At 34.6% G+C, this 27,461-nt stretch overlaps 2 protein-coding genes across 4 annotated transcripts in view; one reads left to right on the forward strand and one right to left on the reverse strand.

Annotated features, from left to right (window-relative positions):
- Nucleotides 1-1,046: 1,046 nt before the first annotated feature.
- Nucleotides 1,047-21,885, reverse strand: LOC138326064 (probable global transcription activator SNF2L2). 3 transcript variants are annotated; one of them, XM_069272186.1, is made up of 33 exons: nucleotides 21,773-21,885; nucleotides 19,801-19,931; nucleotides 17,529-18,396; nucleotides 17,135-17,326; nucleotides 16,697-16,964; nucleotides 16,241-16,367; nucleotides 15,761-15,934; nucleotides 15,356-15,529; nucleotides 14,788-14,979; nucleotides 14,423-14,553; nucleotides 14,122-14,188; nucleotides 13,552-13,652; nucleotides 13,138-13,279; nucleotides 12,764-12,927; nucleotides 12,300-12,477; nucleotides 11,915-12,043; nucleotides 11,280-11,393; nucleotides 10,934-11,047; nucleotides 10,367-10,474; nucleotides 7,800-7,933; nucleotides 7,444-7,586; nucleotides 6,919-7,106; nucleotides 6,574-6,804; nucleotides 6,182-6,259; nucleotides 5,445-5,552; nucleotides 5,153-5,263; nucleotides 4,553-4,782; nucleotides 4,281-4,386; nucleotides 3,890-3,991; nucleotides 3,488-3,632; nucleotides 3,268-3,311; nucleotides 2,995-3,078; nucleotides 1,047-1,953 (listed from the first exon to the last, which is right to left on the reverse strand). In XM_069272186.1, exons 2-33 carry the CDS (start codon nucleotides 19,900-19,902, stop codon nucleotides 1,870-1,872), a joined length of 5,133 nt encoding a protein of 1,710 aa, XP_069128287.1. In that variant the 5' UTR covers nucleotides 19,903-19,931; nucleotides 21,773-21,885; the 3' UTR covers nucleotides 1,047-1,869. The 3 variants fall into 3 exon arrangements, with proteins under 3 accessions (XP_069128287.1, XP_069128289.1, XP_069128288.1); XM_069272188.1 differs by having other exon boundaries at nucleotides 1,047-1,985; XM_069272187.1 differs by having other exon boundaries at nucleotides 21,703-21,835.
- Nucleotides 21,886-24,795: 2,910 nt separating this feature from the next.
- Nucleotides 24,796-27,461, forward strand: part of LOC138326067 (spindle and centriole-associated protein 1-like) — a 30,525-nt gene continuing 27,859 nt past the window's right edge. The window contains exon 1 of the mRNA XM_069272193.1: nucleotides 24,796-24,887. The gene's annotated coding sequence lies outside the window, so the exon portion shown is untranslated. The remainder of the gene's footprint in view (nucleotides 24,888-27,461) is intronic.

A 27,461-nucleotide genomic window follows, 5' to 3' on the forward strand; every position in this document is an offset into this window, starting at 1 on the left:
TAAAGTTGACACAAGTTTGTTATCCTCTGAATGACCGCAGTGGCAGTGTGGTTCAGGTGTCAATATATACAAACTACATGTAATACCACTATCTTCTGAAACTTGGCAATTTTCGTTTATTTGGAAAAAGCGGTTTTATCGTTTGTAAAAGTAATAATCTCAAGTACAATATATAAATTCTGCAGTTTATGATACAGGCCTGTGAGGGCTTTGTCAATGCTCATCCGAAAACATAACAAAATCACTAGGTCCGTCTTGATTCAGAAACAAACTAGGTCCAACCAGTCAAACCGTATAATGGAAAACAGCCGTGGTATTATGTATTTGCATATTACAAAGTTATCTGCACTTGTAAATTGGTATTTATTATGACATCGTGTTTGCAAGTGTAACATACTTTTGAGAGAAAATGACGCTAATTTCGCTCACAAAATAGTGACATCACAATAAATACCTACCAACAAGGGAGGTAACTGTGTAATATGCAAAAACAGCATAGAAGTTATCAATACATGATCCTTGCTGATTATTGAGCTCCAGCTAAAAGTACATTGTGGTTGACTTTAAATTAAGTGTCACTTTCTGTAATGATCTTCATGAAAGTTTCTGCTGGACTGCGATTGTTCGTGTTTTTTTCCTCCTGAACTAACTTTTACTAAGATAGTCCAGGGGTGTCGACAATTAAAGTCCCCTGAAGTTTCAGGGATGTGGTCAGTGGTCAAGCAATTAAGGTGTCCAATATCACCACTTAATCTCCACCTCTGTGTTGTGAGATGGAAATTGGCACAGGCTATTGCTGTGGCACAGAATGTACATTGGTGCTTTTTCTCAATATGTATCTCCTGAACCTAGCAAGCCCTTTAAATGACCCTGCTTTACAACATGAAATTTCCGCTAAAATGATGTTGTGGATAGGAATATTCGATAGAAACTCAAAACAAAGAAAGCTTCTACAGAAGGACCATATCATGATGTACAGTAGTAGGATGTATACATTCTATATACAGCCATAAAGGTTTTCATGTTAATGAGAACAAAGGCGGGAATTTTAACTGTGAAATTTTATTACACAGACATTTACACATCAATGTAAATTGTATAAGTTGTGATTGCACCTTTCCATTTCATCCCTTTACGATCCTCTTACACAAAGGCTATGAGTGACGACATGCTGTACAACTTGATCCACAAGAACATTTCCTCAACAACACAAAACATTTGATGTTCACAACTTTAAAACTTCTGATGAACATGAAAGCACATGATGTTTTGACAATGCATGATCACGATATTAAATATTACAACAATCAAGTTTTGATGATTTTTAACAATGTATGAAACTGTACAATGAATGATCATATGATGTGTATTTTACTTGAAGGAAATTTTTTATCCGATTTTAATTAAATTCATGGCATGTTTTGGATGATTTCTAGGAACAAGTAATGTAAGTTGTGAGAATGAGAAACATGTCAATAACTATTTGAAATAACTTTATCGACATTTCTTTTTTAAAAGAAAACTGCTTTTCTATCACATGCAAACTAACATACAATGCAAGAACCTTTTATACAAGCATTAAATTAATGTATATTTTACAAATGTACGCTCTTATATTCATTACGTTATTGAAAGAAAAAATAAAGCGAGATTCCTAACTACAGACTATTTTCCGTGCAACTGACATAATGTATTCTCAATATCAACATCATTTTAAATCTTATTCACAAAACAAAATTCATATAACATAGAAAAATATTAAACATATACCATAAGTCTGGCATGCAAACATTTGTGTAGTTTAAAGACACTAGTTTCACGAGTGAGTAAGTCTGTAAGTTTGACAACACCAGTAGCCATGGACGAGTCCTAGCGTTGTCGACGTCCCGGAGCAGGGGAGGAAACTCTTGAAGAGCTGCGTGAACTTGGGGCTGTCTCTTCCTCCGATTGGTCCTATTAGATTAAACGATTGGTTCATCAAGAGCCTGCAAGATGATCATGCACAGAGAAGCTGTTAGGTAGATACATGCAAAAGCAACTACAAGAAGAAACAGAAACTAAAATAGTGAGTATCTAGACAAAGAACAATGTAGGTAAAATCAGACCTTGTTTTCCTCTATAGCCATTCTAGATATTGTTTTGTGCCTCAGATGGTTAAAATTACTTAAAAATACAGTTTACTCATGTATTTGAAAACAGATGTCTGAAAGAAAACTAAGCCAAAAGCAACAAGATCCGATTTTCATTTTTACAAGAAATCACATTGTGATTAAAAACAAACTTGCAATTGACTGCTGCTATTTACAGAAAATAACCTTTAGACACAACAGAGACAATATACCACGTATTTCGTATTTGCATATTACAGAGTTAGCTCCCTTGCGGGTAGGTATCGATTGTTATGTCATTATTTTATCAGTGCAATTCACGCCTTTTTTTCTGAAATATATGACGTTATGCTCGCTAACACATGACATCACAATCAATACCTACCCGCAAGTGCAGATAACTGTAATATGCAAATTCGGAATTGAAAATAGTGAGGATTAGTCAACAGGAAATGATAGACTATTCACAAATACAGCAGCAAAAGTTCTTACTTAAAAGTTCTGAACATTTTACATGATACTTTGTGAAATGTTTTTGGCAGATCTAATGTTGGTGAAAGTTAATCATGCATAAAGAAGGAGACAGACATGCAAAAGCTACATTAAGTAAAATAGCAGAATGGTTTTGTATAATTAGTACAAAACAGTATTTCAATATCAGTAAATCTTCATTTTAACTATTCAGTATATTTCTTTTTCTTTGTATCAAAATTATTTCCTTTGAAAAACAATGATAAAGATGGGAATACCTTTAAGGTTTTTTTACCATCACTAAATACAATGAAAATATATATTTGTGTTTTAGCTGAAATACAATGAAAATATATATTTGTGTTTTAGCTGAAATATCTTTTATATTCAACAAACCAATTTAATGCTAGCATACCTCTTCCTCTCCATCTTCCTCGTCGTCACTGATCACCACTCGTGACTTCCCTCTAGATTTGCGTTGTTTTCTAGCACTACCAGACTGTAAAATATCACAGACCAAATCACTTAGTATTACATTGACATTTAAAAATGGAGTGATTTAAAAACAGGATGATACAAAATTCATTACAACAAATTGAACATTCAATATTCATATTTGAATTTCCTTACAGATAATAGCCAGGCACTCTACAGGGAACACTTGTCAGTCTCTGAAGTTGATACTTACCTTCTTAGATGATTCTTTTGATTTTCCTTTGACTTTTATAACCTCTGAAATAACACAACATAATCATTAACCTCTGTCAATATTCACAAATAATACTTTATGGAAGAATAAAGGAAAATAAAACAAAATAATGTCTATCATTCAGCTTGAAATCAAAGCAAAATAATGTATCAGAATTAAATTCAAATAAGAATAAGAATTGAGCTTTGAAATGTCCCACCTTCATCATCCTCATCACCATTTTCATCTTCCTCCTCTCCCTCACTACTGGCACTCTCATCAGACGATACATTAAACCCATCCTTCTCCAGTCTTTCTCTCGCGTTAGTGAACACAGATTGTAGGACAATGGAATCCTCATAGATCTACAACAACAAAGTAATATTCATCAATACATGTGATTAAATACTTGATAAGACAGACAGGTTTTGTAAAATCCCTGTACAGATCATTCAATTACAATATCTAACTGGCCTTAAGTCTCCCAATATATATTGCTACTATATATGATCTACTTTTCTGTAATTTATTAGATAACATTCTGTATCGTTTTATGTACATGTATTATATAAATGTGGTGTGCTGGGTTGATTTGCTGTTTGCCTTGAATTGGTATACTCACCAAAGATCCCTCTATGTTGTAGGACTGTGCATTCTCACACAAGGTCAGGACATCAGACTCAAGGTCATCTATACTTCTATACTTGTGGTCCCTGATACGAGCCTACAAATAACCATAAAACATACTTAATACTTCAAGTAAACAAGTTTAACTTGTGTATACTCTTATACTTGTGATCATGTGAAAGCATGCATATTATAAAATTTAGGATTAAAATGAAACAACAATAATACATGGAAGCATATGAATGCATACAGTCTGAAAGGCTTAAATGATGCAATATAAGATACTGCATCTTTGTAAATAAATGGATTTTCACAAATATTAATAAATATTAACTATTGTATAGGTATCATTCAATAAGCAATTAGTTAGGATAAATTCAACTTACCTTTATCTTTTTGAAGTCAACAGGTTTAATTATAATCTCGTAGTATTCTGGTAGTTCTTTTTTAGATGGCAGCTGAAAGAAGGCATCACTCAAGACTCGTCCATCACTGAAATCAAGATATTGTAATCATTATACAAATTGTTTACAGAAATATAGGAACAAATTCTCCTTAATACTTTCATCTGCTATGATCGCTTTCAAAGAACATTTAAACAAATGTTAATTCAAAGTACTAATCATTTGCTAACGTTTTGTTTCTATAGGTAACTTACTTGTCTTTGTAATGTATGATGACGTCCAGAAGTTTCTTCATCATTTTCGTGAGTTTGGGTGGGTTAGGAGGTAGTTTTTCTACTGGCGGACGTCCTCTCTTCTTCTTTGGCTTCTTATCATCATCATCATCCACCACGGCTATCTTTCGTTTCTTTGTTTTCTTCTTTTCTGACGTAGGAACTCTTTTTACCTGCTCCTCTACCTCCTCCAAGTTACCATCTTCTATAGCCTGTAACAACATAATAGAAAGATGAAGTAATTCATGGATCAGAGATTCTTTGGAGCCAAGATATTATGGATTGTGACTACAGATAATACAAGAGGCCTGATACAGTACATTAAGTCATTCTCCCCTGAAGACATTTAGACTCTCCTAAATCAAGAACTAGAACTGTTCATTATGAAATTTCAGGTGTAAATGAGTTAAGAGATGAAGCCATTCGTGAGACAGAGATGCTTTGGAACCGATATACTGTTGACCTTGACTACAGGTAATACAATGTTGATAAATTAGACAATCTTTTTAAGTCCTTGTGTACATCATTGTTTATAATTAACAGAGATCCATTAGATAGTTAATCATGTCCAAATTAACAAACCTTTAGCCATTGTTTCTCTGTGAGAGAGTCTGAGTAATCCACTTCCTTCCTCTGTCTTGATCCCCGTCCAAACATTTTGTCTTCCTCATCTTCAAACGTCAGTCTTTCAACCTACAGGAAAAACCCAACATTTTGATTTACTGAAATGTTCAGTAACAAAACCTTTAAATCTCAACTAAGAGATGAAATTGTTCTCAAAATTAAAAACCGTAATAGCAATGTTAGGCTAAAAACCTTTCTATTACAAGGCAATGTTTGGCTATCAGAAACACAATATTTCAGAATGTATTACCTCAGCTTCGTCCTTGACAATCCAGCCAGGCAGTTCGTCCTGTTCCATAAGTCGTGGTTTTCTGTTAGGATTTCTCGCCTCTTCTCGTCTTCGCTCTATATCCATTTTCTAAACATCAAGCAAATTACATAAAGTTAATAAAACAATGTAAAACAGATAAATTACAACAAATACTTGTATTATCTTTATCTGTATTACATTTCTTTATCTGTATTACATTTCTTATCTGTATTACATTTTCTTATCTGTATTACATTTCTTATCTGTATTACATTTTATCTGTATTACATTTCTTATCTGTATTACATTTTTATCTGTATTACATTTCTTATCTGTATTACATTTCTTATCTGTATTACATTTCTTATCTGTATTACATTTCTTATCTGTATTACATTTTTTATCTGTATTACATTTCTTATCTGTATTACATTTCTTATCTGTATTACATTTCTTATCTGTATTACATTTCTTATCTGTATTACATTTCTTACCTGTATTACATTTTATCTGTATTTTAGTGTTACCATACTTAAAATTGTTTTGATGATGCCAAGAGTATCACTAATCTTGATACCAATTTTCCTTACATACCAAATCTGATAAAGGTCAAATTCCTTCTCAGTTGTAGGTTATGACTATGTACCACCAATATCCTGATACAGATTTCCTCAATTTATACCAAAGCTCACTTAGTGTGGAGCATGTATCGACAATATCTTACAACCAAAACTTACCTGGTACAGGTCAAACTCTTCCTCCGTTCTCGCCAACATCTGATTGATAGTCTCATCATCTGGTACTTCATCTTCTTCCTGAAATCATACAAATCAAGTGGTCAGAGAGGATGTCAGGATATAAAGCACATTGATCACTTCAGAGAAACATTATAGACCTAGTCAGGAATTATCAAATGACTACACTTGATCGTACAATATATGTTAGTATAGTGCTGTCAACAACTTCAGTTCTCATTCTGCAAAATCAGCCTATTTAAATCTTCCAGCCTAAAACTTGTCAATGAATCTTGTTGAGACTAGAATTTGTAGATGCCTGACACTATCTGTATTTGTGAGTTTCAGGTATGATTAAACATTTCAATTTTTTTTATATTTAACCCTTTACATACTTCAGCCTCGTCATTCTCTTGTAACAACAGTGTGGTCAGGAACTGACGTCTCTCTGTTCCCGTTGACTTGTTGTCAAACATTCCAGCTTGGATGACTTTCTCGTCCACGTTCAGTTTGTAGCGGGCTGCAGCCAGAATTCTCTCCTCAACACTGTTTACCGTCATTAGACGTAGCACACGCACCTCGTTCTGTTGCCCAATTCTGTGAGCTCTGTCTTGAGCTTGCAAGTCCTACAAGGAATGGAAGTTTTTAAATTTCATCTTGCAAATTTTTGGCAAATAAATTCCTTACAAAATATAGATGATTTACAGCAGAAAATCCATCAAGTCTACTAAAATTCTTACCTGATGTGGATTCCAGTCAGAATCGTAGATGATGACGGTGTCGGCGGCCTGGAGGTTCAGACCCAGTCCTCCTGCTCTCGTACTCAGTAAGAACACAAAGTAAGGTGAATCAGCACAGTTGAACACATTGAGGAGCTGGCCACGGTCATCAGCCTTAGTAGTACCATCCAGACGGAGGTATCGGTACCCTAAAACACACATCACAATAAAATTTCTCTGTTTAAGTAAATTTTTAGATTTTTATCATAATGAATGATTATATGGTAACAAAATAGAATATTGAAACCCTATCAAATTGATATATGGTAAAGATGCAAGCAGTTATATGAAGCAGCACCCTGAGCCTGTGGTGAAAATAGGTTTGTCGTTTATTTACCTCTAGGCACATGAAATGATGAAGCAGCTGACCATTTATGTTTCTACGATATTCAAAAATGTTTTAATTCTTTAGATGGAAGCCTGGAACCTGAATTCAATTTGTAGATATGATTAATGAACTATAAGAAATCCTTTTTATCCACCTACCTCTGTAAACAAAGTAATCCTCCATGATACTCATTAGTGAGGTCATCTGACAGAAGAGAAGAACTCTGTGACCCGTCGCCTTTAGTTTAGGGAACATCCTGTCCAGCAGTTCAAATTTCCCTGCCGCTCTGTATAGCTCAGGCCTGTGTATATAATGTCATATATATTTAACAAAAGTCTTAAAATATTGAAAACATGTCATAAAACAAAACCTATACAACACAAATACTTTACACAAATATCAATTTATAAATAGTTATTTAACCTGTTGTGATATTCAATATAAATTTTTCCGTCTTGAAGCATTTTAACAATTTCATCCAAATTTCAAACAGCAGAATGATGTCTAGACTTACCCTTGCACAACATTAGTTGACAATCCTTGATGCTCTGCGAATGCCTCCTCTAGATGTTGGAACATAAATGGATGGTTACAGATCTTCCTCAACTGCATGATGGTGTTCATCATCGTCTTAGCACCTCCTCGACCCTGTACAACAATATAAATCATCATCAACTGTGGAAATACTTTTTTATGTATTGATTTTTAATTAATTTTAAGCATTTTTTTTGCTGTAACTTTTATAACTTGTATTTTGGTGAACATCCAATCAACAGTGAAGGACAGCGTTTTATATTTGACAGTAATACTGTTTTGAGTGTTTTATATTTGACAGTAATACTGTTTTGAGCGTTTTATATTTGACAGTAATACTGTTTACTATCAATGACAGTAATACTGTTTTGAGCGTTTTATATTTGACAGTAATACTGTTTTGAGCGTATTATATTTGACAGTAATACTGTTTTGAGCATTTTATATTTGACAGTAATACTGTTTTGAGCGTTTTATATTTGACAGTAATACTGTTTACTATCAATGACAGTAATACTGTTTTGAGCGTTTTATATTTGACAGTAATACTGTTTTGAGCGTTTTATATTTGACAGTAATACTGTTTTGAGCGTTTTATATTTGACAGTAATACTGTTTTGAGTGTTTTATATTTGACAGTAATACTGTTTTGAGCGTTTTATATTTGACAGTAATACTGTTTACTATCAATGACAGTAATACTGTTTTGAGCGTTTTATATTTGACAGTAATACTGTTTTGAGCGTATTATATTTGACAGTAATACTGTTTTGAGCATTTTATATTTGACAGTAATACTGTTTTGAGCGTTTTATATTTGACAGTAATACTGTTTTGAGCGTTTTATATTTGACAGTAATACTGTTTACTATCAATGACAGTAATACTGTTTTGAGCGTTTTAAATTTGACAGTAATACTATTTTGAGCATTTTATATTTGACAGTAATACTGTTTTGAGTGTTTTATATTTGACAGTAATACTGTTTTGAGCGTTTTATATTTGACAGTAATACTGTTTACTATCAATGACAGTAATACTGTTTTGAGCGTTTTATATTTGACAGTAATACTGTTTTGAGCGTATTATATTTGACAGTAATACTGTTTTGAGCATTTTATATTTTAATACTGTTTTGAGCGTTTTATATTTGACAGTAATACTGTTTACTATCAATGACAGTAATACTGTTTACTATCAATGACAGTAATACTGTTTTGAGCGTTTTATATTTGACAGTAATACTGTTTTGAGCGTTTTATATTTGACAGTAATACTGTTTTGAGCGTTTTATATTTGACAGTAATACTGTTTTGAGCGTTTTATATTTGACAGTAATACTGTTTTGAGCGTTTTATATTTGACAGTAATACTGTTTTGAGTGTTTTATATTTGACAGTAATACTGTTTTGAGCGTTTTATATTTGACAGTAATACTGTTTACTATCAATGACAGTAATACTGTTTTGAGCGTTTTATATTTGACAGTAATACTGTTTTGAGCGTTTTATATTTGACAGTAATACTGTTTTGAGCATTTTATATTTGACAGTAATACTGTTTTGAGCGTTTTATATTTGACAGTAATACTGTTTTGAGCGTTTTATATTTGACAGTAGTACTGTTTACTATCAATGACAGTAATACTGTTTTGAGCGTTTTAAATTTGACAGTAATACTATTTTGAGCATTTTATATTTGACAGTAATACTGTTTTGAGTGTTTTATATTTGACAGTAATACTGTTTTGAGCGTTTTATATTTGACAGTAATACTGTTTACTATCAATGACAGTAATACTGTTTTGAGTGTTTTATATTTGACAGTAATACTGTTTTGAACATTTTATGTTTGACAGTAATACTGTTTTGAGCGTTTTATATTTGACAGTACTACTGTTTTGAACGTTTTATATTTGACAGTACTTCTGTTTTGAGCGTTTTATATTTGACAGTACTACTGTTTTGAGCGTATTATATTTGACAGTAATACTGTTTTGAGCATTTTATATTTGACAGTAATACTGTTTTGAGCGTTTTATATTTGACAGTAATACTGTTTTGAGCGTTTTATATTTGACAGTAATACTGTTTACTATCAATGACAGTAATACTGTTTTGAGCGTTTTATATTTGACAGTAATACTGTTTTGAGCGTTTTATATTTGACAGTAATACTGTTTTGAGTGTTTTATATTTGACAGTAATACTGTTTTGAGCGTTTTATATTTGACAGTAATACTGTTTTGAGCGTTTTATATTTGACAGTAATACTGTTTTGAGCATTTTATATTTGACAGTAATACTGTTTTGAGCGTTTTATATTTGACAGTAATACTGTTTTGAGCGTTTATATTTGACAGTAATACTGCTTTGAGCGTTTTATATTTGACAGTAATACTGTTTTGGTATCAATGAAGTGACACCCACCTTTGAGCGTTTTATATTTGACAGTAATACTGTTTTGCTATCAATGAAGTGACACCCACCTTTGAGCGTTTTATATTTGACAGTAATACTGTTTTGCTATCAATGAAGTGACACCCACCTTTTTGTCCTTTTCTGATCCATCAGTTAAGAGAATACCTCTGGACTGCATGTGTCTGTAAACCACACGCTGGAGAGCTGACATCTCACATTTGATCACATATTCAACCTACAAAGATAAAATAACCAATAAAGACAAAACCTTGGAAGCAAACCAAAAATACTGAAGTGTTCAGATAGATTACTGTATCAACACTACAGAACATTCAGCATGCTATAATAATGTACAGTGCATAATGTACAGTGCAGGATTTTATATAAACAGAATCACTACCTCCCCTAGAGATTGAACTCCGCTTACTAGTCTTCTTATTATGCTAAAGAGAAAGAGATTGAACTCCGCTTACTTGTCTTCTTATTCTGCTAAAGAGAAAGAGATTGAACTCCACTTACTAGTCTTCTTATTATGCTAAAGAGACATAGGTTACATACTCTCCCTCCAGAAACTTTTCACAAAATTTTCAGGGGTTAAACAGAGAGACTCGTGGATCAATTCTAAGTTCTCTCAAGCCCAGAGGTATATCGCACCAGTAATCGCCAGGGTTACAATATATTCTGGCAATCCTACCTTATCAGGCAGTTGAGATTCCACCTCTTTCTTCAGACGACGTAACAAGAACGGACGCAGCACTTTGTGTAAACGTCTGATAATCAAAAGAGTTTCTTCTTGGTTTAACTCCACCTAGAAAAGAATAAGTTATAATACAGTCCAACACAGAACTATGGGCATGTCAAATTGTGCAAACTTGTATATCCACAATTCTAGGATCAAATGATTATTGGTTACAGAACTATTACGATAGGCAGCATACAAGATCCAGAAACATTATTTAAATTTAAGAAAGCAAAGACATGAGGAGTGTAATATAGATCATTTTTACTCAATAAAATGTCATTGCTGTGTAATTACATACCTTTTCTCCAGTCATTGCAAAAGGTGCATTGAACCACTGTTCAAATGTAGTACAGCACTTGAAGATACTTGGCAACAAGAAATTAAGCAGGGCCCACAACTCTGGCAGTTTGTTCTGTGAATAAAATCAAATTCACATTATAATTGTGAATACATTTTTTTTCCTTCAATATTGTCCTCAAAGAAATAGTCCAGTAAATAATATGCAGAGAAATTCTTATATACAAACATCAAACAGCGAGTGGAAAATCATCTTTCATATGTTTTTATATTTTGTATTTTCCTTTATAATATTGTTGCAAGTCGTGGTGTAAAACCAAAGCAGTCGTTAGTCGTTAGTCCTCTCATGAGACTCAATATGACCACGCTCTCTTACACTCAAACCCTTGGACAAAACAGACGTATTTCTCACTTGTAAAGGTATTTGTATTATAATGTTGTGCCATTCACTACAATATCATAGATTTTGGACAATGTGAAAGCTCAGGTCATTATATGAGGGATATTTTGAATGATTTACCTGTAGTAGGGTTCTTGTCAATGTGAGGACTATCTAAAGTCATTATATATAGGTTTAATTTGAATGATTTACCAGCTATTTAAGGTCATTATAAAGGGTTGTTTTGAATGATTTACCTGTAGTGGGGTTCCTGTTAACAAGAGACGGTGGGGAGCACAGTAGTGAGTGTTTAGAACCTGGGTAAGTTTACAATGGTGGTTCTTCATACGATGGCCTTCATCAATAATCATGTACTTCCAGCGTAACTGTGGAGAGAAAGAAACCATTACAGTTGGTAACACAAGGTAACATATCTTCTACAAACATGATGATAAAGTCAGACTTCTTTTCATGAAAATTAAGTAAGACTATTAATTTGACATGCATTTCAAATAAAATAATGCTAAAACAGGTGGCCATCAAAGAAACCGATTAACAGTTTGATAAATTAAAAGTCCCCTATCATATATGCTATGAAGTTGGACACAACACAAACCTAGAGCCCCCTCTCTAAATATTTACCTTAGCTAACACAGACTTGTCTTTGATGATATACTCGTACGTCGTTAGCAGCACATTGAACTTGCCCATCTTTAGCTGTGGAGCTATGGCGCGCCGCGTGACAGGAGAGCCTTTGTATGATATAGTGATCACTGATGGCGCCCATTTCTCTATCTCCATCAACCAGTTGGATAGTGTACTGCACACAAAATCAAATATTCTATAGTTTTTATCTGTAACATGTTTATTTGTACATACTTTACAGATATTCAGAGGCATTCTAATCATGCAAAATATTGTATCAGTATGAGTAAGAATGGTTGAATTATATTATACATAATGTAACTTTCTCCCTTATTTTTTATAAAGAACAAGAATTGCACATAATTGATTGCAACCACCATGATTCTTTATCATTTAATACAGATTTAGACCGAGCCAGTTTCACGGACAACAATTTTTGTCTTTCTGGGTTTGATACATACGAGAGTGGTACGATGATGAGGAAAGGCCCATTAATCCTCTTGGTCTCCATCAGGTATGTGATTAGTCCAATGGTCTGAATAGTCTTCCCCAAACCCATCTCATCTGCGAGGATACCATTCAAGTTGTTGTTATATAAAGACACCATCCATTCCAGGCCTTTGATCTGTTTGGGATAAAATATCAAATGAAAATGGGTCTGAATAGTGGCCAATTACAACCAAATTTGACCTGTGATTTTCTTAATTGGATGGCCTATAAAGACTAATTTAACTCTCTTTCCTTTTCCTAAACAGACGATACACACTGTTAATGATAAGACTCATCATCCTTTTGGGTAGATTTCTTCTTCCTTTAAAGATATAAGTGTACATACCTGGTAATGTTTGAGTTTTCCATTGATCATGATGCTAGCCTGTTCTGTCACGGTCTCGTGAACCGTGTGAGCTACGTTGTAGTAGTTCCTCATCTCCACCTGGTTATGGTATTCATCGTCATCCAGACGAGACGCTGCCGTTCTAGTGACACAAATAATCGCATGTCAGGAGTTATACTTAAATGTATTATATTTTATACCCTTTACCTATATCAAGGTCTTTAAATATGCCGTTTTTGAACATTGTTTATGTCTTCTTGAACATGAAGAAAAAGCAAGGGGGGTGGCACAATTTTGTTTATTAAGCACCTTTTGTCCTAAATAATGCAATTGGATTAGGCACCAGTTAATTTAGCATTCAATCAATTTTAACAATCGGCAATAATAATTGTAAATAATTACTGTGTGACTTACTGAATAATTTCTGTAGCCTCGTGCTCAGCCAGGTCGTCCACTGACTGTATATTGGGCCTATTGACAGCTGGGGGTGGTGGCGGTGGTAAGATCTCTTCATGCTATAAATAGAGGTTTATATCTTCATTACTTATGTCTTCACCAAGTCACTAAGCTAAGTCACTAAGTCGTTTTTTTCAGTATTTAAGGTTTGTCATTATGTTTGCCAATAGCCCAACATGGTATCACTACCTGTTAACTTACAAAATTCACCAACCAAGTTTTTAACCTAAAATTCTAGAATACTAAAATCAAAAAAATATTTTCCTAAATCTTTGTCCATGTACTCTGATACAGTTTCAGATTAATTGGATGTGATTAACATTATCAAAAGTGGAGATACAACTCATTTAATCATCATCTAAGGGGAGACAACATCTCAATCATCATCTAAGGGGAGACAACTTCTCAATCATTGTCTAAGGGGAGACAACTTCTCAATCATCTTCTAAGGGGAGACAACTTCACTATCATCATCTAAGGGGAGACAACTTCTCAATCATCATCTAAGGGGAGACAACAACTGAGTACCTCTTCCTCCTCCTCCTCTTCCTCCTCATCATCTTCTTCTCCATCTTCTCTGGGGGCCACTTCATACCTACATCATTAACAAAATTTTGTAAATTCACTTAGAATCGGCTAGAAAGTTTATATTTATTTCCATATATTGTAATCTTTGCAAGAAAAGAATATTTACATCCTTTAAGTATTAAAACATACAGGATATATTTCTAACCAAGGTTCAAGCTAACTTGGCATTGGGGCATCAGCACGCTCAGAACTTAAAAGAGTTTAACTTGACCCTGCAGTATCTTTCAGACTCAGAACTTACCCAGGATGCATTTCTAACCAAGCCTCCAGCTGAGTGGACATTGGAGCATCCTCCCCGCTAAGAACTTTTCCGGTATTGGTTTCTATCACAGATATTCTTGGTTCACTCATGTTTGAACTTTCATCAGGATTCTGTAAAACAAAGTGAAAGGTACAGCTACTGCAAACAAGGGGGAGTAACTCCAAAATAGTCATTACTAATGCAGAATCAGAGTCAAGTGTTATTCCCTTCAGTATTATAAATATATAAAACATCATTTTACATTTGATGAGCATCTTAACAACTTATGGATTCAAACATTGCTCATATGCAGTAATAATAATTCCCATTATTACACAATACAATAATAATAACAAATAACTTACATCAGGATGATCCCCAGGTTCCTTTTTCTTTTTGTTTTTCCTAGCCTGTTTTTTCTTTTTGATATCCTCTTTGTGTGCCGATACCAGAGACATGAGGTTTGTGATATACTCGTCAGTCTGGTGAAGGAGATAAGCCAGACGCTTGTCTTTCTTCTGATCAATCAGTTTTCTGTAACCTTCTTCATCTTCAGCCTTGGAAATAAAATATCAGTCATTTCAGTTTTAATCTTGATTGTTTTTACAGGCTTTTATTTCTATTTCCATTTGATAAAATAACAGGTAATCATATACAAAGTATCTCTGGGAATAAATGATGAGTACTTTAACACTACTGTGCAATAAATGGTGGTTTTTTTGCTAGCTGAGATCAAATTAATTAACTAAAATTAAAATGAATAATCATGAAATCAATTGCAATTAAAAAGCGTCAGGTATAGGAGCAGTAGAACCATATAAGTTTTCAGGTTACGCATGACCACTATAAATCCAGTCTCGGGGTAAATAAGTTTTGTTACAGTAATAGTGCAATCATTTTTCGTATAGAACCATTTTTTTACACACAACCTACCATGAGTCTCCTCATACGTTCCTTCTCCAGTCGTTCCTGTTCCTTCTTTTGTTCCCTTTCTGTGTTAGCATGATGGACCATTACAGCTTTGTTCAGTTTGCTGATCTTGGCCGATACATTACGATGGAACTCCTTAAAGTCCTTTGCATGTTGTAAAACAGCATTCAGATATTCCTATAAAGTTGGAAATAAACTTAATATCATTTGTTGGTCAATCAACATTTGATGAATTTTAACTAATGCAAAATATATCTGAAACAGGATTGATATGTGAAATAAGCATCTATGCTACATAACTATGCAACAATGAAATATTAAATTCAATCAAAATGTATATACACAAGTGAGAGTGTTTAATTTTTAAAGATAAAGACCATCCCTTCTTAATAAGATTAATTGACCAACCTGATGTTTTTGTCTGCGTCGTTTTTCGTGTTCGAGTTTTTGTTGTTTCTCAAGCTTTTCTGTTACACGCGCCTCCCTAAGTGACTGCCTCTTACTCCTCTTGTAAGCCTTAGTGTTCAGTGCTGTCTCTAGTGTTGTATCTTTCCTCATATAGGCTACAACCTCCGACCTCAACTATATTTGCATGGAAAACAATACCATTTTACTTTCAGTTTCAAGACAAAAATAGTTCAATCTGGAAATTGCTTGCACATAGAAATACTGAATATTTTGTTAATTAATATGTTTACATCTGAATATATCAACCAAATTTAACGAACTAAAAAGTCTATGCAGCGATTAATTCCACTTTTACAGTAATATTATGGTCATATTGAAACAAGGTTATAAAACTGTAGCAAGATGAAACAGACTAAGAATATTTTGAAATAAAACCTTAAATTTCTTCTCTAATTATAAACAAGATCCTAGCGCTATTACCTGTCTTTGGAAGTTGAGTAATCTCAGCGCTCTGAACTCAATCATAGCTTTTACTTTCATATCTTCCTCCATTACACCTGGTAGATATTCAAGTTCTTTGATCCTCGATGATATTCTGGATGCAATTCTGTTAAAAAAAAAAAAGAATGACATATGATTTTATTTCTAAAGCTAAATATTTGCATGTCAAAATAGCAAAATCTGTTGAATAATATTGGAATATTTGACCAGCACCACAGTTTGTATCTGATGCTTTCTTGATCACAAGCTTTATTTCATTTTTATTATAATATGAACATTAAAGGCAGCAATTTCATGTTGGAATAATGCCATTTTTTACATAAAGCTTCTTAATTCATCTTCATTTGACAACTACAGTGTTACCAATATATCTAGAATACCCATTTTTCATCTACAAAAGATTTTCCTTCCATCTAAAGTTTGAAAGTGACATACCTATTTTCTCTTTCGTTTAGAATCTCCAAAGGGTCCAGTCCCTGAGGTTTGGCGACTGGTGCGATCCGGCTCTGCTTCTGCTGCATAGAGATCACGGACTGGACAGCTGACTGAGGAGCCTGCTGGGACTGTGGTCGAGGCTGTGATCCAGCCTGGGCAGTCTGACTGGGTGGTCCCGGAGGCATACTCTGTCCACCAGAATAGTGCATACCCTGTGACGGCATGTGAGGCTGGGGAGGCTGCTGTGGCATTCGCTGTTGGTTAGACTCTGAAACAAACAAAACATTTTTTATAATATCCAACCAAAGAAAGTTTTTCAATTTCAAAACTTTGGTGTTCACTACAAATTATAAAGACTTATTTCAAAAACAGACACTTTAGTTTTTTCTTATAATACACTTAAAATCAAATTTAGCACTTTAAATTCTGTAATCCTACCGTTCATTGGTCTTGATCCACTCCCAAATTGACGCTTCCCTTCAATAGCCATGCGTACATTATCTGGAATGCTTTGGTTTCTGGCCAGTAGTTTGTAGGCCATGATCTGTCCGCGGAGTTGTGTAAGTTGTGGGGTGGAGAAGTTGTATCGTGATGGTCCTCCACTTTGGTTTGGTGGCATGTTTTGCTGACCTGAAATGTACATCCTTGTTTAAAGATGGTGTGGAAATTAAGTTTAGTCAAAAATGTTTTCGTTTTATTTTTTTGTAGTCTTATTGAAAAGATTTTGTGGTATATATTCCTTTACATTATTTCTTTTTTCTGGCACTTACTACAGCAGTGGTTTTTGTAGGGATTAACATGAACATTTTTTCCACTCTCATCCAATACTTACCCTGTTGGTTTTGGTCCTGGTCCATCCTAGAATTAGGTGGAGCTAATGATGAACTTCCGTTACCATGGCTCATTGCTCTCATTTCCTCCATTGGCATAGAATGGCCCATAGGTCCACCAGAACTTCCCCCAGCCATGCCGTGGTTGCCCATAGCGGTGTTGTTACCAGACATTGGTCCATTCATTCCTGGTCCACCCATACTGGGGGAACTTCCAGTGCTACTGGCCATGCCTTGTCCTCCCTGATTTGGCATGTTGTATCCGCCCATGTTTGGACCACCAGACATGGGAGGCGCTGCTGTCTGACTAACATTTGGCCCAGCACTACTGGAACTATTTGGCATGTTTTGAGGCAAATTCATGTTGGGTGGCCCACTAGGGGGAGCTGTCATGTTTGGTCCTCCTAGTGCAGGGTTAGGCATGCTTGAACCAGTCATTCCCATAGACCCATTAGGCATGCCCTGGTTTGGTCCCATGCTTCCCATCCTGTGCGGCTGACCTCCACCCATGCCCTGACCTCCTGGCCCCGGCATGCCTTGTTGGCCAGAATGCATGCCTTGTGGTCCACCAGGCATCATTCCTGGGTTACCAGACATCCCCTGTGGGCCGGTGGGCATGTTGTGTGAAGAGCCTGGCATTCCTTGATGACCTGCCATACCAGGTGATGGCGAGCTAGCCATTCTCTGGCCTTGGTTCTGAGATCGAGGACCCTGCATGCCGTGGTGCTGTGGTCCGCCTGGCATTCCTTGTGACATTCCTTGTGACATTCCTGGAGGGTGCATACCAGATCTAGCTCGATCTGCCATCGCCATCAGTTGGGCATACCTTGGATCTTCTTGTAAACCTTTTTCTTCCATCTGATTCATTGCCTAATAATAAAACTTCATTTCATAAGAATAAGTGTTGAAATATTCAATTCTTCCAAATTTATTGCCCTTTTTATGTAAAATCAGATGTTAACAAGTTAGAAATAATTTGTCATTGAGGCTTAATTTAGAACCAACAAGAAACTGAGTTTGTGATGTGCAAAGTGGATTCAACCGATGAACATAGGAGATTTCAGAAAAGATGGCGATGACGTCACACAAAGGTACATCCGGGCGCTCAAAGGTACAACTCCGTATATCTGTACACATTAACATGGTGGGAACACAGCCGCTTGCAATGTTTGTTTACATTTTATTGTAATAAATAGTACGACAAACCGAGAACTATTGCGTTATTTTAATTTAAAAAAGTGTAAATAAAAATATTTTACAATAATGCACTAATTTAAACATATGGTATTCATATATTTTACTCTGTTTATACTCCATTTTCGACCGCTACGAGAAAACACGGTCGCCATTACGTATAACATTGACAGACATATTGCAAATATCAACTTGAAATTACAAATTAAATTCAAAGTCCCCCCAAAATATTATAATAAGAGTTATTACTGTTTTCGAAGTGTTACTTGATAAAATACCTTACAATGTATGATAAGTGCAAAATTAAACATTTGCTTTCGTATATTACCCCAAGCCCACGGCAGCCATTACAGTACAGCCGAGAACCCGAATTTCGTGTCCATTTTCAGTGTCAAAAAAATACGTATTCTGGTTAATTTTTTTCATCAATTTTGGGAATTAGTTTATAACATACAAATGAGTCAGTTTGTAGGTTCATTTTATCACATTTATAAACAAAACTAGAGTATTTATGATTCTCGAAGCCGTGCGCAATGTATCCTGGCCGGTGTTGTGAGCAGCTTTTTCATGTACAACAGAAACATGACAATAAAATCAATTATCTATTCATAACTTTTTCACAACATGGATTTCTACGTGTGAACAAAAAACGGGTTCGTGTGATGTGAGACGCCCCCGCACCGCTTCGCAAGCTGGCTTCAACACTAAATCTACAGAAATATATTTAGCAATAAACAAATTGTAAATATCAAAATATAAAATGTCTGTAGCCTCTTAAACAATATGGAAACCATTTTAAAATCAGAATTTGCAAGTATGAAAGTGTATACTTTTGCCACAGTATCGATTGTGTAGCAGGGCTGTACGTATCTGTTATTGTTTTCATTAGTCGACATACAGTGTTTGTACCTTTGAGGACCCGGATGTAAATTTTCTGTGACGTCACGCCATCTTTTCTGAAATCTCCTATTGTAACTGGAATGATGCACCAACACATAAAGGATTCTGTTGTAGAATTTAGTGCTGAAAGACATTTACTGATCATGTCTCGGAGATAAGACTTATGAAGTTAAGACTAACCTTCTGAATCATCTGCATGTTATCTTGAGCCTGATTTTGTTGTGGGTAGCCTGGAACAGGGGGCGGAGGGCCAGGCATCATCTTGTCTTCCCCTGCAGCCATCACGGCACAGAAGGGTTACGCTTTCTGGCCTGTTACAAAACAATCAAATCAGGAAACAGTTAAAGCATGGAGGACAAAGATTGGTTGGATATATAGATAATTAAATTAATTCAATTGAGTCTGGAAAATTCACAATCTGCATGAAAATATTGGAGAATACATTTGATAATGGACTACATAAACTAAATCTGGCCAACCAGAAAATTGGCAATCTTGATGGTTTGGGCCAGGAACTCTGTGTTCCGATTACCGAGGGTCCACTGTACATGGTCCCTCTCAAATTATATGTCTTATTTTGGCAAGTTACATGTAATACCGTATATGTTTTTTCCAGTTGAAATAGAAAGACTGAAAATCCATGATACACAAAGCTGAAGGTTTATTAACAATGTACACTATAAGAACTTCAGTATAAATGTGTTGTTTTTTGTTGTAATATTTATGATCGGTTTTATTTGTTTGTTTTATTTTTACTTATTTTTGTTCTATCCATTGCCATTTCCTTTGATAACACCTACTGTTCTCATTCAATTAAATGTGCCATTTTATATTATTCACTATGAACCAAAATGTAATTAAATTGTGGATGAAAAAAGTCAGCAATGTCTAAACTCTTTCTATACTCATGGTACATTATTCTGTTCCAGTAAACATGCATATGCCTTTTATCCTCTGAGATTGACATGTAAAAGACTGGCAAGTTTATGTAATATGGGATACAATGCTAATGTTAGAGGCATCATATGTTGTAAAATTGTTACATCCATGGAAAGGGGGTTACAACTTCAACTCTTCTCTAGAAATGGAAAGGGGTGCAAACGGTGAATACTGTATATACAACCTGTCCATATAAAGCTATGAATATTGTGCCTTTAAAATGTAAACCAAAAGAAAGAAAAATGGAAATTGAAATTGAGAAAAGATTATCTAACCAATACAAATAACTTAAAATTTATGCATCATCAAATATCTCATATATTTCAATTACATTACAATTATTCACGTTTTCATTTTGCCTTTTCAATTATATTTAGATTAATGACAAATTCTATTATCGTAAATTTTAATAAAGTACATTACACATGAAAACTGATATTATTCAAGAATTTACCAACAAATGTACTAATTCAATTTAATCAAAAATATAATTATTATGGTTGCAAAAATGATTTGAATTCCTAACTAAATAAAATGTAAACAAGAAATAAGCATTTGTAATCTAGCTGAAGTAGCGCAACTGAAAGTCTACTTTTACTTTGCCTATAAAATACATAATTAACAAGTAAACAAAGTACACTGTCGTTGATCGACGTGACTACACGGTACATCGGTGATGGGAGATCGACGTAGATTGTTCGTGTTATTTGTAATTTCTTTGGCACCGGTGCCATCAAACACAACTATATAGTGGAAATTAATAGTTACTTTCCATTAATATTTCCAATCACAGTTAATTTAAAGAAACGGTTAGTAAATCTCAGTAAACTAGGGAGTGACTGTACAAAAACAACCAGCCATGTTTGAATCTGGTGCCGACAGTTCCCTTCTAAACCGAACACATCTATACAACGAAATTCACCAGGCCTTTTTCGTACAACATCAGACCGAATGGTAGATATTTCCCAACAAATACCTTCTGAAAATCACACAAAAACTTTGATATAAACACAGACACAACGGACTCCACGTATGGAAAAATCCCCAGAATAGTGTCGGCCGACGATCAACAAAGACTCGACACAATCGTCAATAAATCCCGAATTTTCGTCTTTACAGACCACTTTCAACATAGAAATGTACCTGCCATGGTACCACAAGCTGCAATACACAACTTATCACTCTGTTTACGCAGAGCGACCACGCTGCTTACCGGCTTTAGGGACTTTTAGTTCTACAGTGGCACAGTGTAGATCAAAAGAGTCGATCGGTAATATTCTTTATCGTCACACCGCGCACTGAGTGCGGCGCAGCCCACGCGACCTTGGCGTTTACGAAGAATGGCTATAGTCTATTTCAATATTACGTCAGCGAGGTCAACACCGTAATGCTGTCCTCGGACATCTGAGGTCACCTAATGATTAGGAAGGAAGGCATACAACATTAAATTACGTTAGGGTGATTTGATGGAGATATTTAATGAAAATAGCTTATATACAAGAATATAAAACGGATGTACACTACCAATCGGTGAATGTATACACCGAGTGACTGTACTAATGACCCAAATAGCACGTTGCATCTTTGGCAGGCGCCTGCATTTTTTCGTGACCGTCTCGAATAAAAGGGTGCTATTGATTGTCGAAAAAGCGTATTTCTGTAGCGATTTAACATGTAAACTCATTTATTGCATCAACAGTGTGCATTTAAATGGAAAGTGCGAAAAACAATTTTATCGGTAACTTTATGTATTGTTAGCTTGATGTTACACACAGGTCTATCACAATTTGAACCGAATAAATTTCCCGTCCTTACAGATTATCGTCTCAAAGCAAGAAATATAAAGCCCATACAACTTAACAAAATATTTAAATTTTATGAAGTTATAAAACGGCATTTTTTATGATACATTGCTAAAATTAGAGTTTTGATAATATGCTGCTAAGTACCATAATGGCTGCAACACATAGACCTAAGCTAGTGGTATTTACACCTATGCTGTCCGAAAAAATCTATACCTATAATGTAAAGTAAATCGAAAAAAAATAACATTTTACTTTTCTGGTGAGTGGATCTTCATAGAAAGGGTTACTACCGTAGGAAGGTCAATCATTTCCCCTTCAAACGTCATTTGAAACTGTACAAAATGTGTCGACATGATGGTGGGTTTCTTCCCATGTCCTTTAATACTTGAACGGAGATATACCCCTTTGAGTTTTACCAGGATTTTTTTATAGTTATACTTTAGTTAACTCTGCGGCAATTTAAAAGTATAACTTGTCATAGTTATCATCAATTACAAAAATTCTTAGTCAACCAAAATCTATGCTACAAATGGTATATTTTCTCTATCTAAAAAAGGAGATTTTTATTAGTGTTACGCTACGCGAAACTTTTGGTATTATTACGCGAAACGTACATAATAATGTTTGCTGACCATAGTACGTATGATGTATTTGTAGCAATGATGAAATAATCTCCAACAAAATGGTTATTATATGACCAATGTTGCAAAAACGTGTGTATTTGTTGAGGCCAATATTTATTTGATGGTGTTATACCACCCTGATTAATTTAAATTATAACCGAAGTTGTATACATTATCGGAGGTCGTTATCTTATATTCTATCGGTGCAATATAACACCACATACATTTTAACTTTTTTGAAACCCCAAATTTTTGTATTAGTTTCTCTGAAAAATGTCAATAGGATTATTTGAGGTGCTTGTTCCTAACAAGAGAAAGGATAAGAGAAGACGGATTATAAGTTTAAAACTTGTGTCTAATTCCATTATATAATGTACAAATAAAATATGTTTAAATCAAGAGAAAGGATGGTCATATGACACTACGCTGATGTATTCAACGTTTTGGACAGTGGAGTATCAATGCGACTATGTCACAACACTAATATTAAGTTGACGTTTCTAAAAACAGAAAATCCTAGTCTATATGCTATACATACACCATGGGATTTGTGGAAATTTTTTATCTTATATAGATGATTATTAACAATTTTAATACATTTGGATTACCAAAAATAAAATGTCACATGCAGTAACGGTAAATAAAATTCATTGATCAATAGATCTGTTGGGAAGCCTGTTACAGTATAGATACAAGCAAAGAGAAAATTTGAAAATGATGTGGATGTATGGGAGTATGAGAATATTTGTTGCTTTCTTTTGTTTTTAATGTTGATCATCAATACAGTTAATGTCTACAGTCCGAGTCGATCATCAATACAGTTAATATTGTATGTAAAATGTCTACAGTCGATCATCAATACAGTTAATATTGTATGTAAAATGTCTATAGTCGATCATCAATACAGTTAATATTGTATGTAAAATGTCTACAGTCGATCATCAATACAGTTGATTTTGTATGTAAAATGTCTATAGTCGATCATCAATACAGTTAATATTACATATGTAAAATGTCTACAGTCGATCATCAATACAGTTAATATTGTATGTAAAATGTCTATAGTCGATCATCACAAGGACGTCTCACTTATAAATCCTTGATCATCAATACAGTTAATATTACATATGTAAAATGTCCACAGTCGATCATCAATACATTTAATATTGTATGTAAAATGTCTACAGTTGATCATCAATACAGTTATTATTGTATGTAAAATGTCTACAGTTTATCATCAATACAGTTAATCTTGTATGTAAAATGTCTACAGTTTATCATCAATACAGTTAATATTGTATTTAAAATGCATGCGTTCAATAAAAAATACAAAAGATTCTCTACTTTACATTGTAGATGGAGAAAAAAACTCACATTTCTAACCTTTTGGTGTAAATATGTTAAAAAATAAATGATGATAACCACAGGGTAATTCAGTATTTCCTGTAAACCTTTAAAGCATTTTTTTTTTCAACCGAATTAGCGATCTCAAATGATCTCTAGATCTTATTTCAGTAACAGCATGGACACGGTACCAGAAACATATATACATATGCATAGATGTTTCTGAGTTAGACATGTTACTGACTGTGATTTTTATTATAATGTTTCCACTCCAAAATAATGCGTTTATTGTTATGATTTTAATAAATGTAGCAGATGTGTGTTTAGAAAACTTGTTTTATCGTCTAACTAAATGCATTGATACGCCCTTTTCCACTGCAATATGGATCGTCTGCAATTCCACTTATTGAAACAGACTATAACATTGCAGCCGATGGGTTCAATTAGAATTATGTCCCCTTTCACACGAACCAATGAAAACACTTCCGTAAATGGCGTCCATGGAGGCGGGCGCTTTTGAGCTTTCAGTTGTAAACAACAGGTGATTTTTAGACAGGTAAAAAGTACATTTAGCTTTTGACTACAGATATACATTTTTTCTTCCGTGATTTGTTAATTACAAACTATGTTGTATAAATCGTCCTTCTGAGGTGTCTGATGCATTCGTTTCGTAAAGTAAAGGTAACAAGCATGTCTCAACCTGAAAGCTTGACAGAGTCACAGACGATACTAAGGCCGTTTTCGATTATACGGTTTGACTGGTTGGACCTAGTTTTTCGTTTAATATGAATTTAAGGCAAAGCCTCAGAAGAGCGCAGCTACATGTAAAAGATTATAACATCATAACTTTAAATTGTCTATATTTTTCTACGAAATTAACAATAAAATCTTTCACTGACATGCACACACTATCGATAGTTAGAAAGAATTCAAAATAATTCAAATGGAATAGTTCAATATAGAATCTGCTTCAATCTTATTTTTATCAGATGCTATCAAAAATACGCGCGAATCTGTGCCGTCATCTTTGGCCTCAGGTTTTGTGACGTCACTGCTGACGGTGCCGTGCGCTTGAGAACATACACAGTTTATATTGGAACAGTACATTTATTGCGTTGTTCTTGTATATGTGTAAATTAAAGCTACTTACAGTAATTTTAAAACGTATGCTGATAACACATTTAGTCTAGTACAGAAATTTCAAATCTCGTCATGCTGATAACGAGAATTAAAACATGGCTGCCTGCATGGAGGCGCGAGACTTTTCCCGCGGGACACAATATCGAAGTCCAAAGGGGTACTGGAATGTATTGGATCTTTATGCTTACACACATGGTTAGTAGAGCTTCGCTCTACGCGGCCTTCGGCCGCGCAGAGAGCTGCGCTCTTATTAATTAAAGTCAGACTTTGCGATTTTATATAGTTTTCACACGAGTCTTGACAAAGCCCCCACAGGCCTGTATCAAAATCTGCAGATCCGTCAGGTTTTATACTTGAAATAATGACTTCAACCAAAAGTCGAACCGGTTGTTCCGAAGACGACCTATGTTATAGACCAGCATTAGGTTTAGATTGTGAAATCACGTAATATTAGCTTTTCGTTACATTTGAATCAGTTACATCGATTTATCCAACATAGTCTAGTGCTTCAGTCCATATTTCAGTACTGACTGGAGGCTACTGTAGACCTCGGCATTGCAATTCAATCCAATCTGAAATGGGAATCACATATATCCGACATCTGTGGAAAAGCCACCTCCATCCTGTGCTTTCTCCGTAGAAACATTAAGATTGGTTCTACCTCTATTAAAGAACAGGCCTATAAGACCCTCATTAGACCATCACTTGAGTATGCCTGCTCAGTGTGGGACCCATACAATAAATCAGACATCAGTAAAATTGAAATGGCACAAAGAAGAGCAGCAAGTTTGTCACCAACAAACACAGAAACACCTCCAGTGATGGTGACATGATACATAAACTAAACTGGTGCTCTCTGGAACAACGCAGGAAAGACATGCGACTAACCAATTGCTTCATGAAATGAAGACCAAATTGTTTCTCCAGTTTGCAACACAAGACATGCACATCTGTGCACATACCAGACTCCCTCATGTAAAACACAAGCACATAAATATTCATTTTTTGTAGAACCATAACAGATCGGAATTCCCTACAGCCACAAATTCTTTCAAATCCCTCAACTCCAGCTTTCAACTCAGCAATCTGTTCTGTCCATGAAACTTTTTTTTCTACACTCACTCCAACTGACATCAACTTCAGCTAGATGAAGGTGGTCAATACAATATAGATGTTGATAAATCTGACTTGTCACCAACAATTAACACTTGTCCTACTGCATGATACTAGTGTAGTAACACAAATTGGCAATACACAAGGCCTACATGATACTAGTGTAGTAACACAAATTGGCAATACACAAGGCCTACATGATACTAGTGTAGTAACACAAATTGGCAATACACAAGGCCTACATGATACTAGTGTAGTAACACAAATTGGCAATACACAAGGCCTACATGAAATTCATTTTACATAAGTGTAAGACACAGATTATAGGAGACTTCCTGTGATGTATGTTGAACTGAAGATATTTAGGTGTCTGAAGATTTGACTATAAATTTTATCATATAGAACTAGAAAATATTTATAATGTAGTTATATTTTGTAAGGATATTTGTATTTATATAGTTGTATTTTACTATTAAAGCAATATATATAAGCTACAGTATGGTTTACACAACATCCTGAATTTAACGGTGCCCAACTGTCAACGTGATACACCTTTCTATATTTTGTGAACTTCATAATCGTGATATTTCCAACAAAGAACTCTGGCATGTTTTTGCGTAGTGTCTTGTTTGCTGATACAATTACGTTTTGACAAGACAGATTTTTCACTCCATAAAAGGATGTATCTATCGATATCGCAGATACATATACTGTGTACTTTGTGAAATATCATGTTTTTTATTGATGTGCATTTGTAGATTTTTGGTAGAATGAGAAAAATCAGATGTTCAGCGTAATCTTAATCAAGATCTTAATTATCCCCCGCCCAACAAAGTTGGCGGGGGATATACTATAAGACTCTTTCATATGTGGATAT

This window comes from Argopecten irradians, chromosome 6 (assembly GCF_041381155.1).
Source record: "Argopecten irradians isolate NY chromosome 6, Ai_NY, whole genome shotgun sequence".
Taxonomy (NCBI): domain Eukaryota; kingdom Metazoa; phylum Mollusca; class Bivalvia; order Pectinida; family Pectinidae; genus Argopecten; species Argopecten irradians.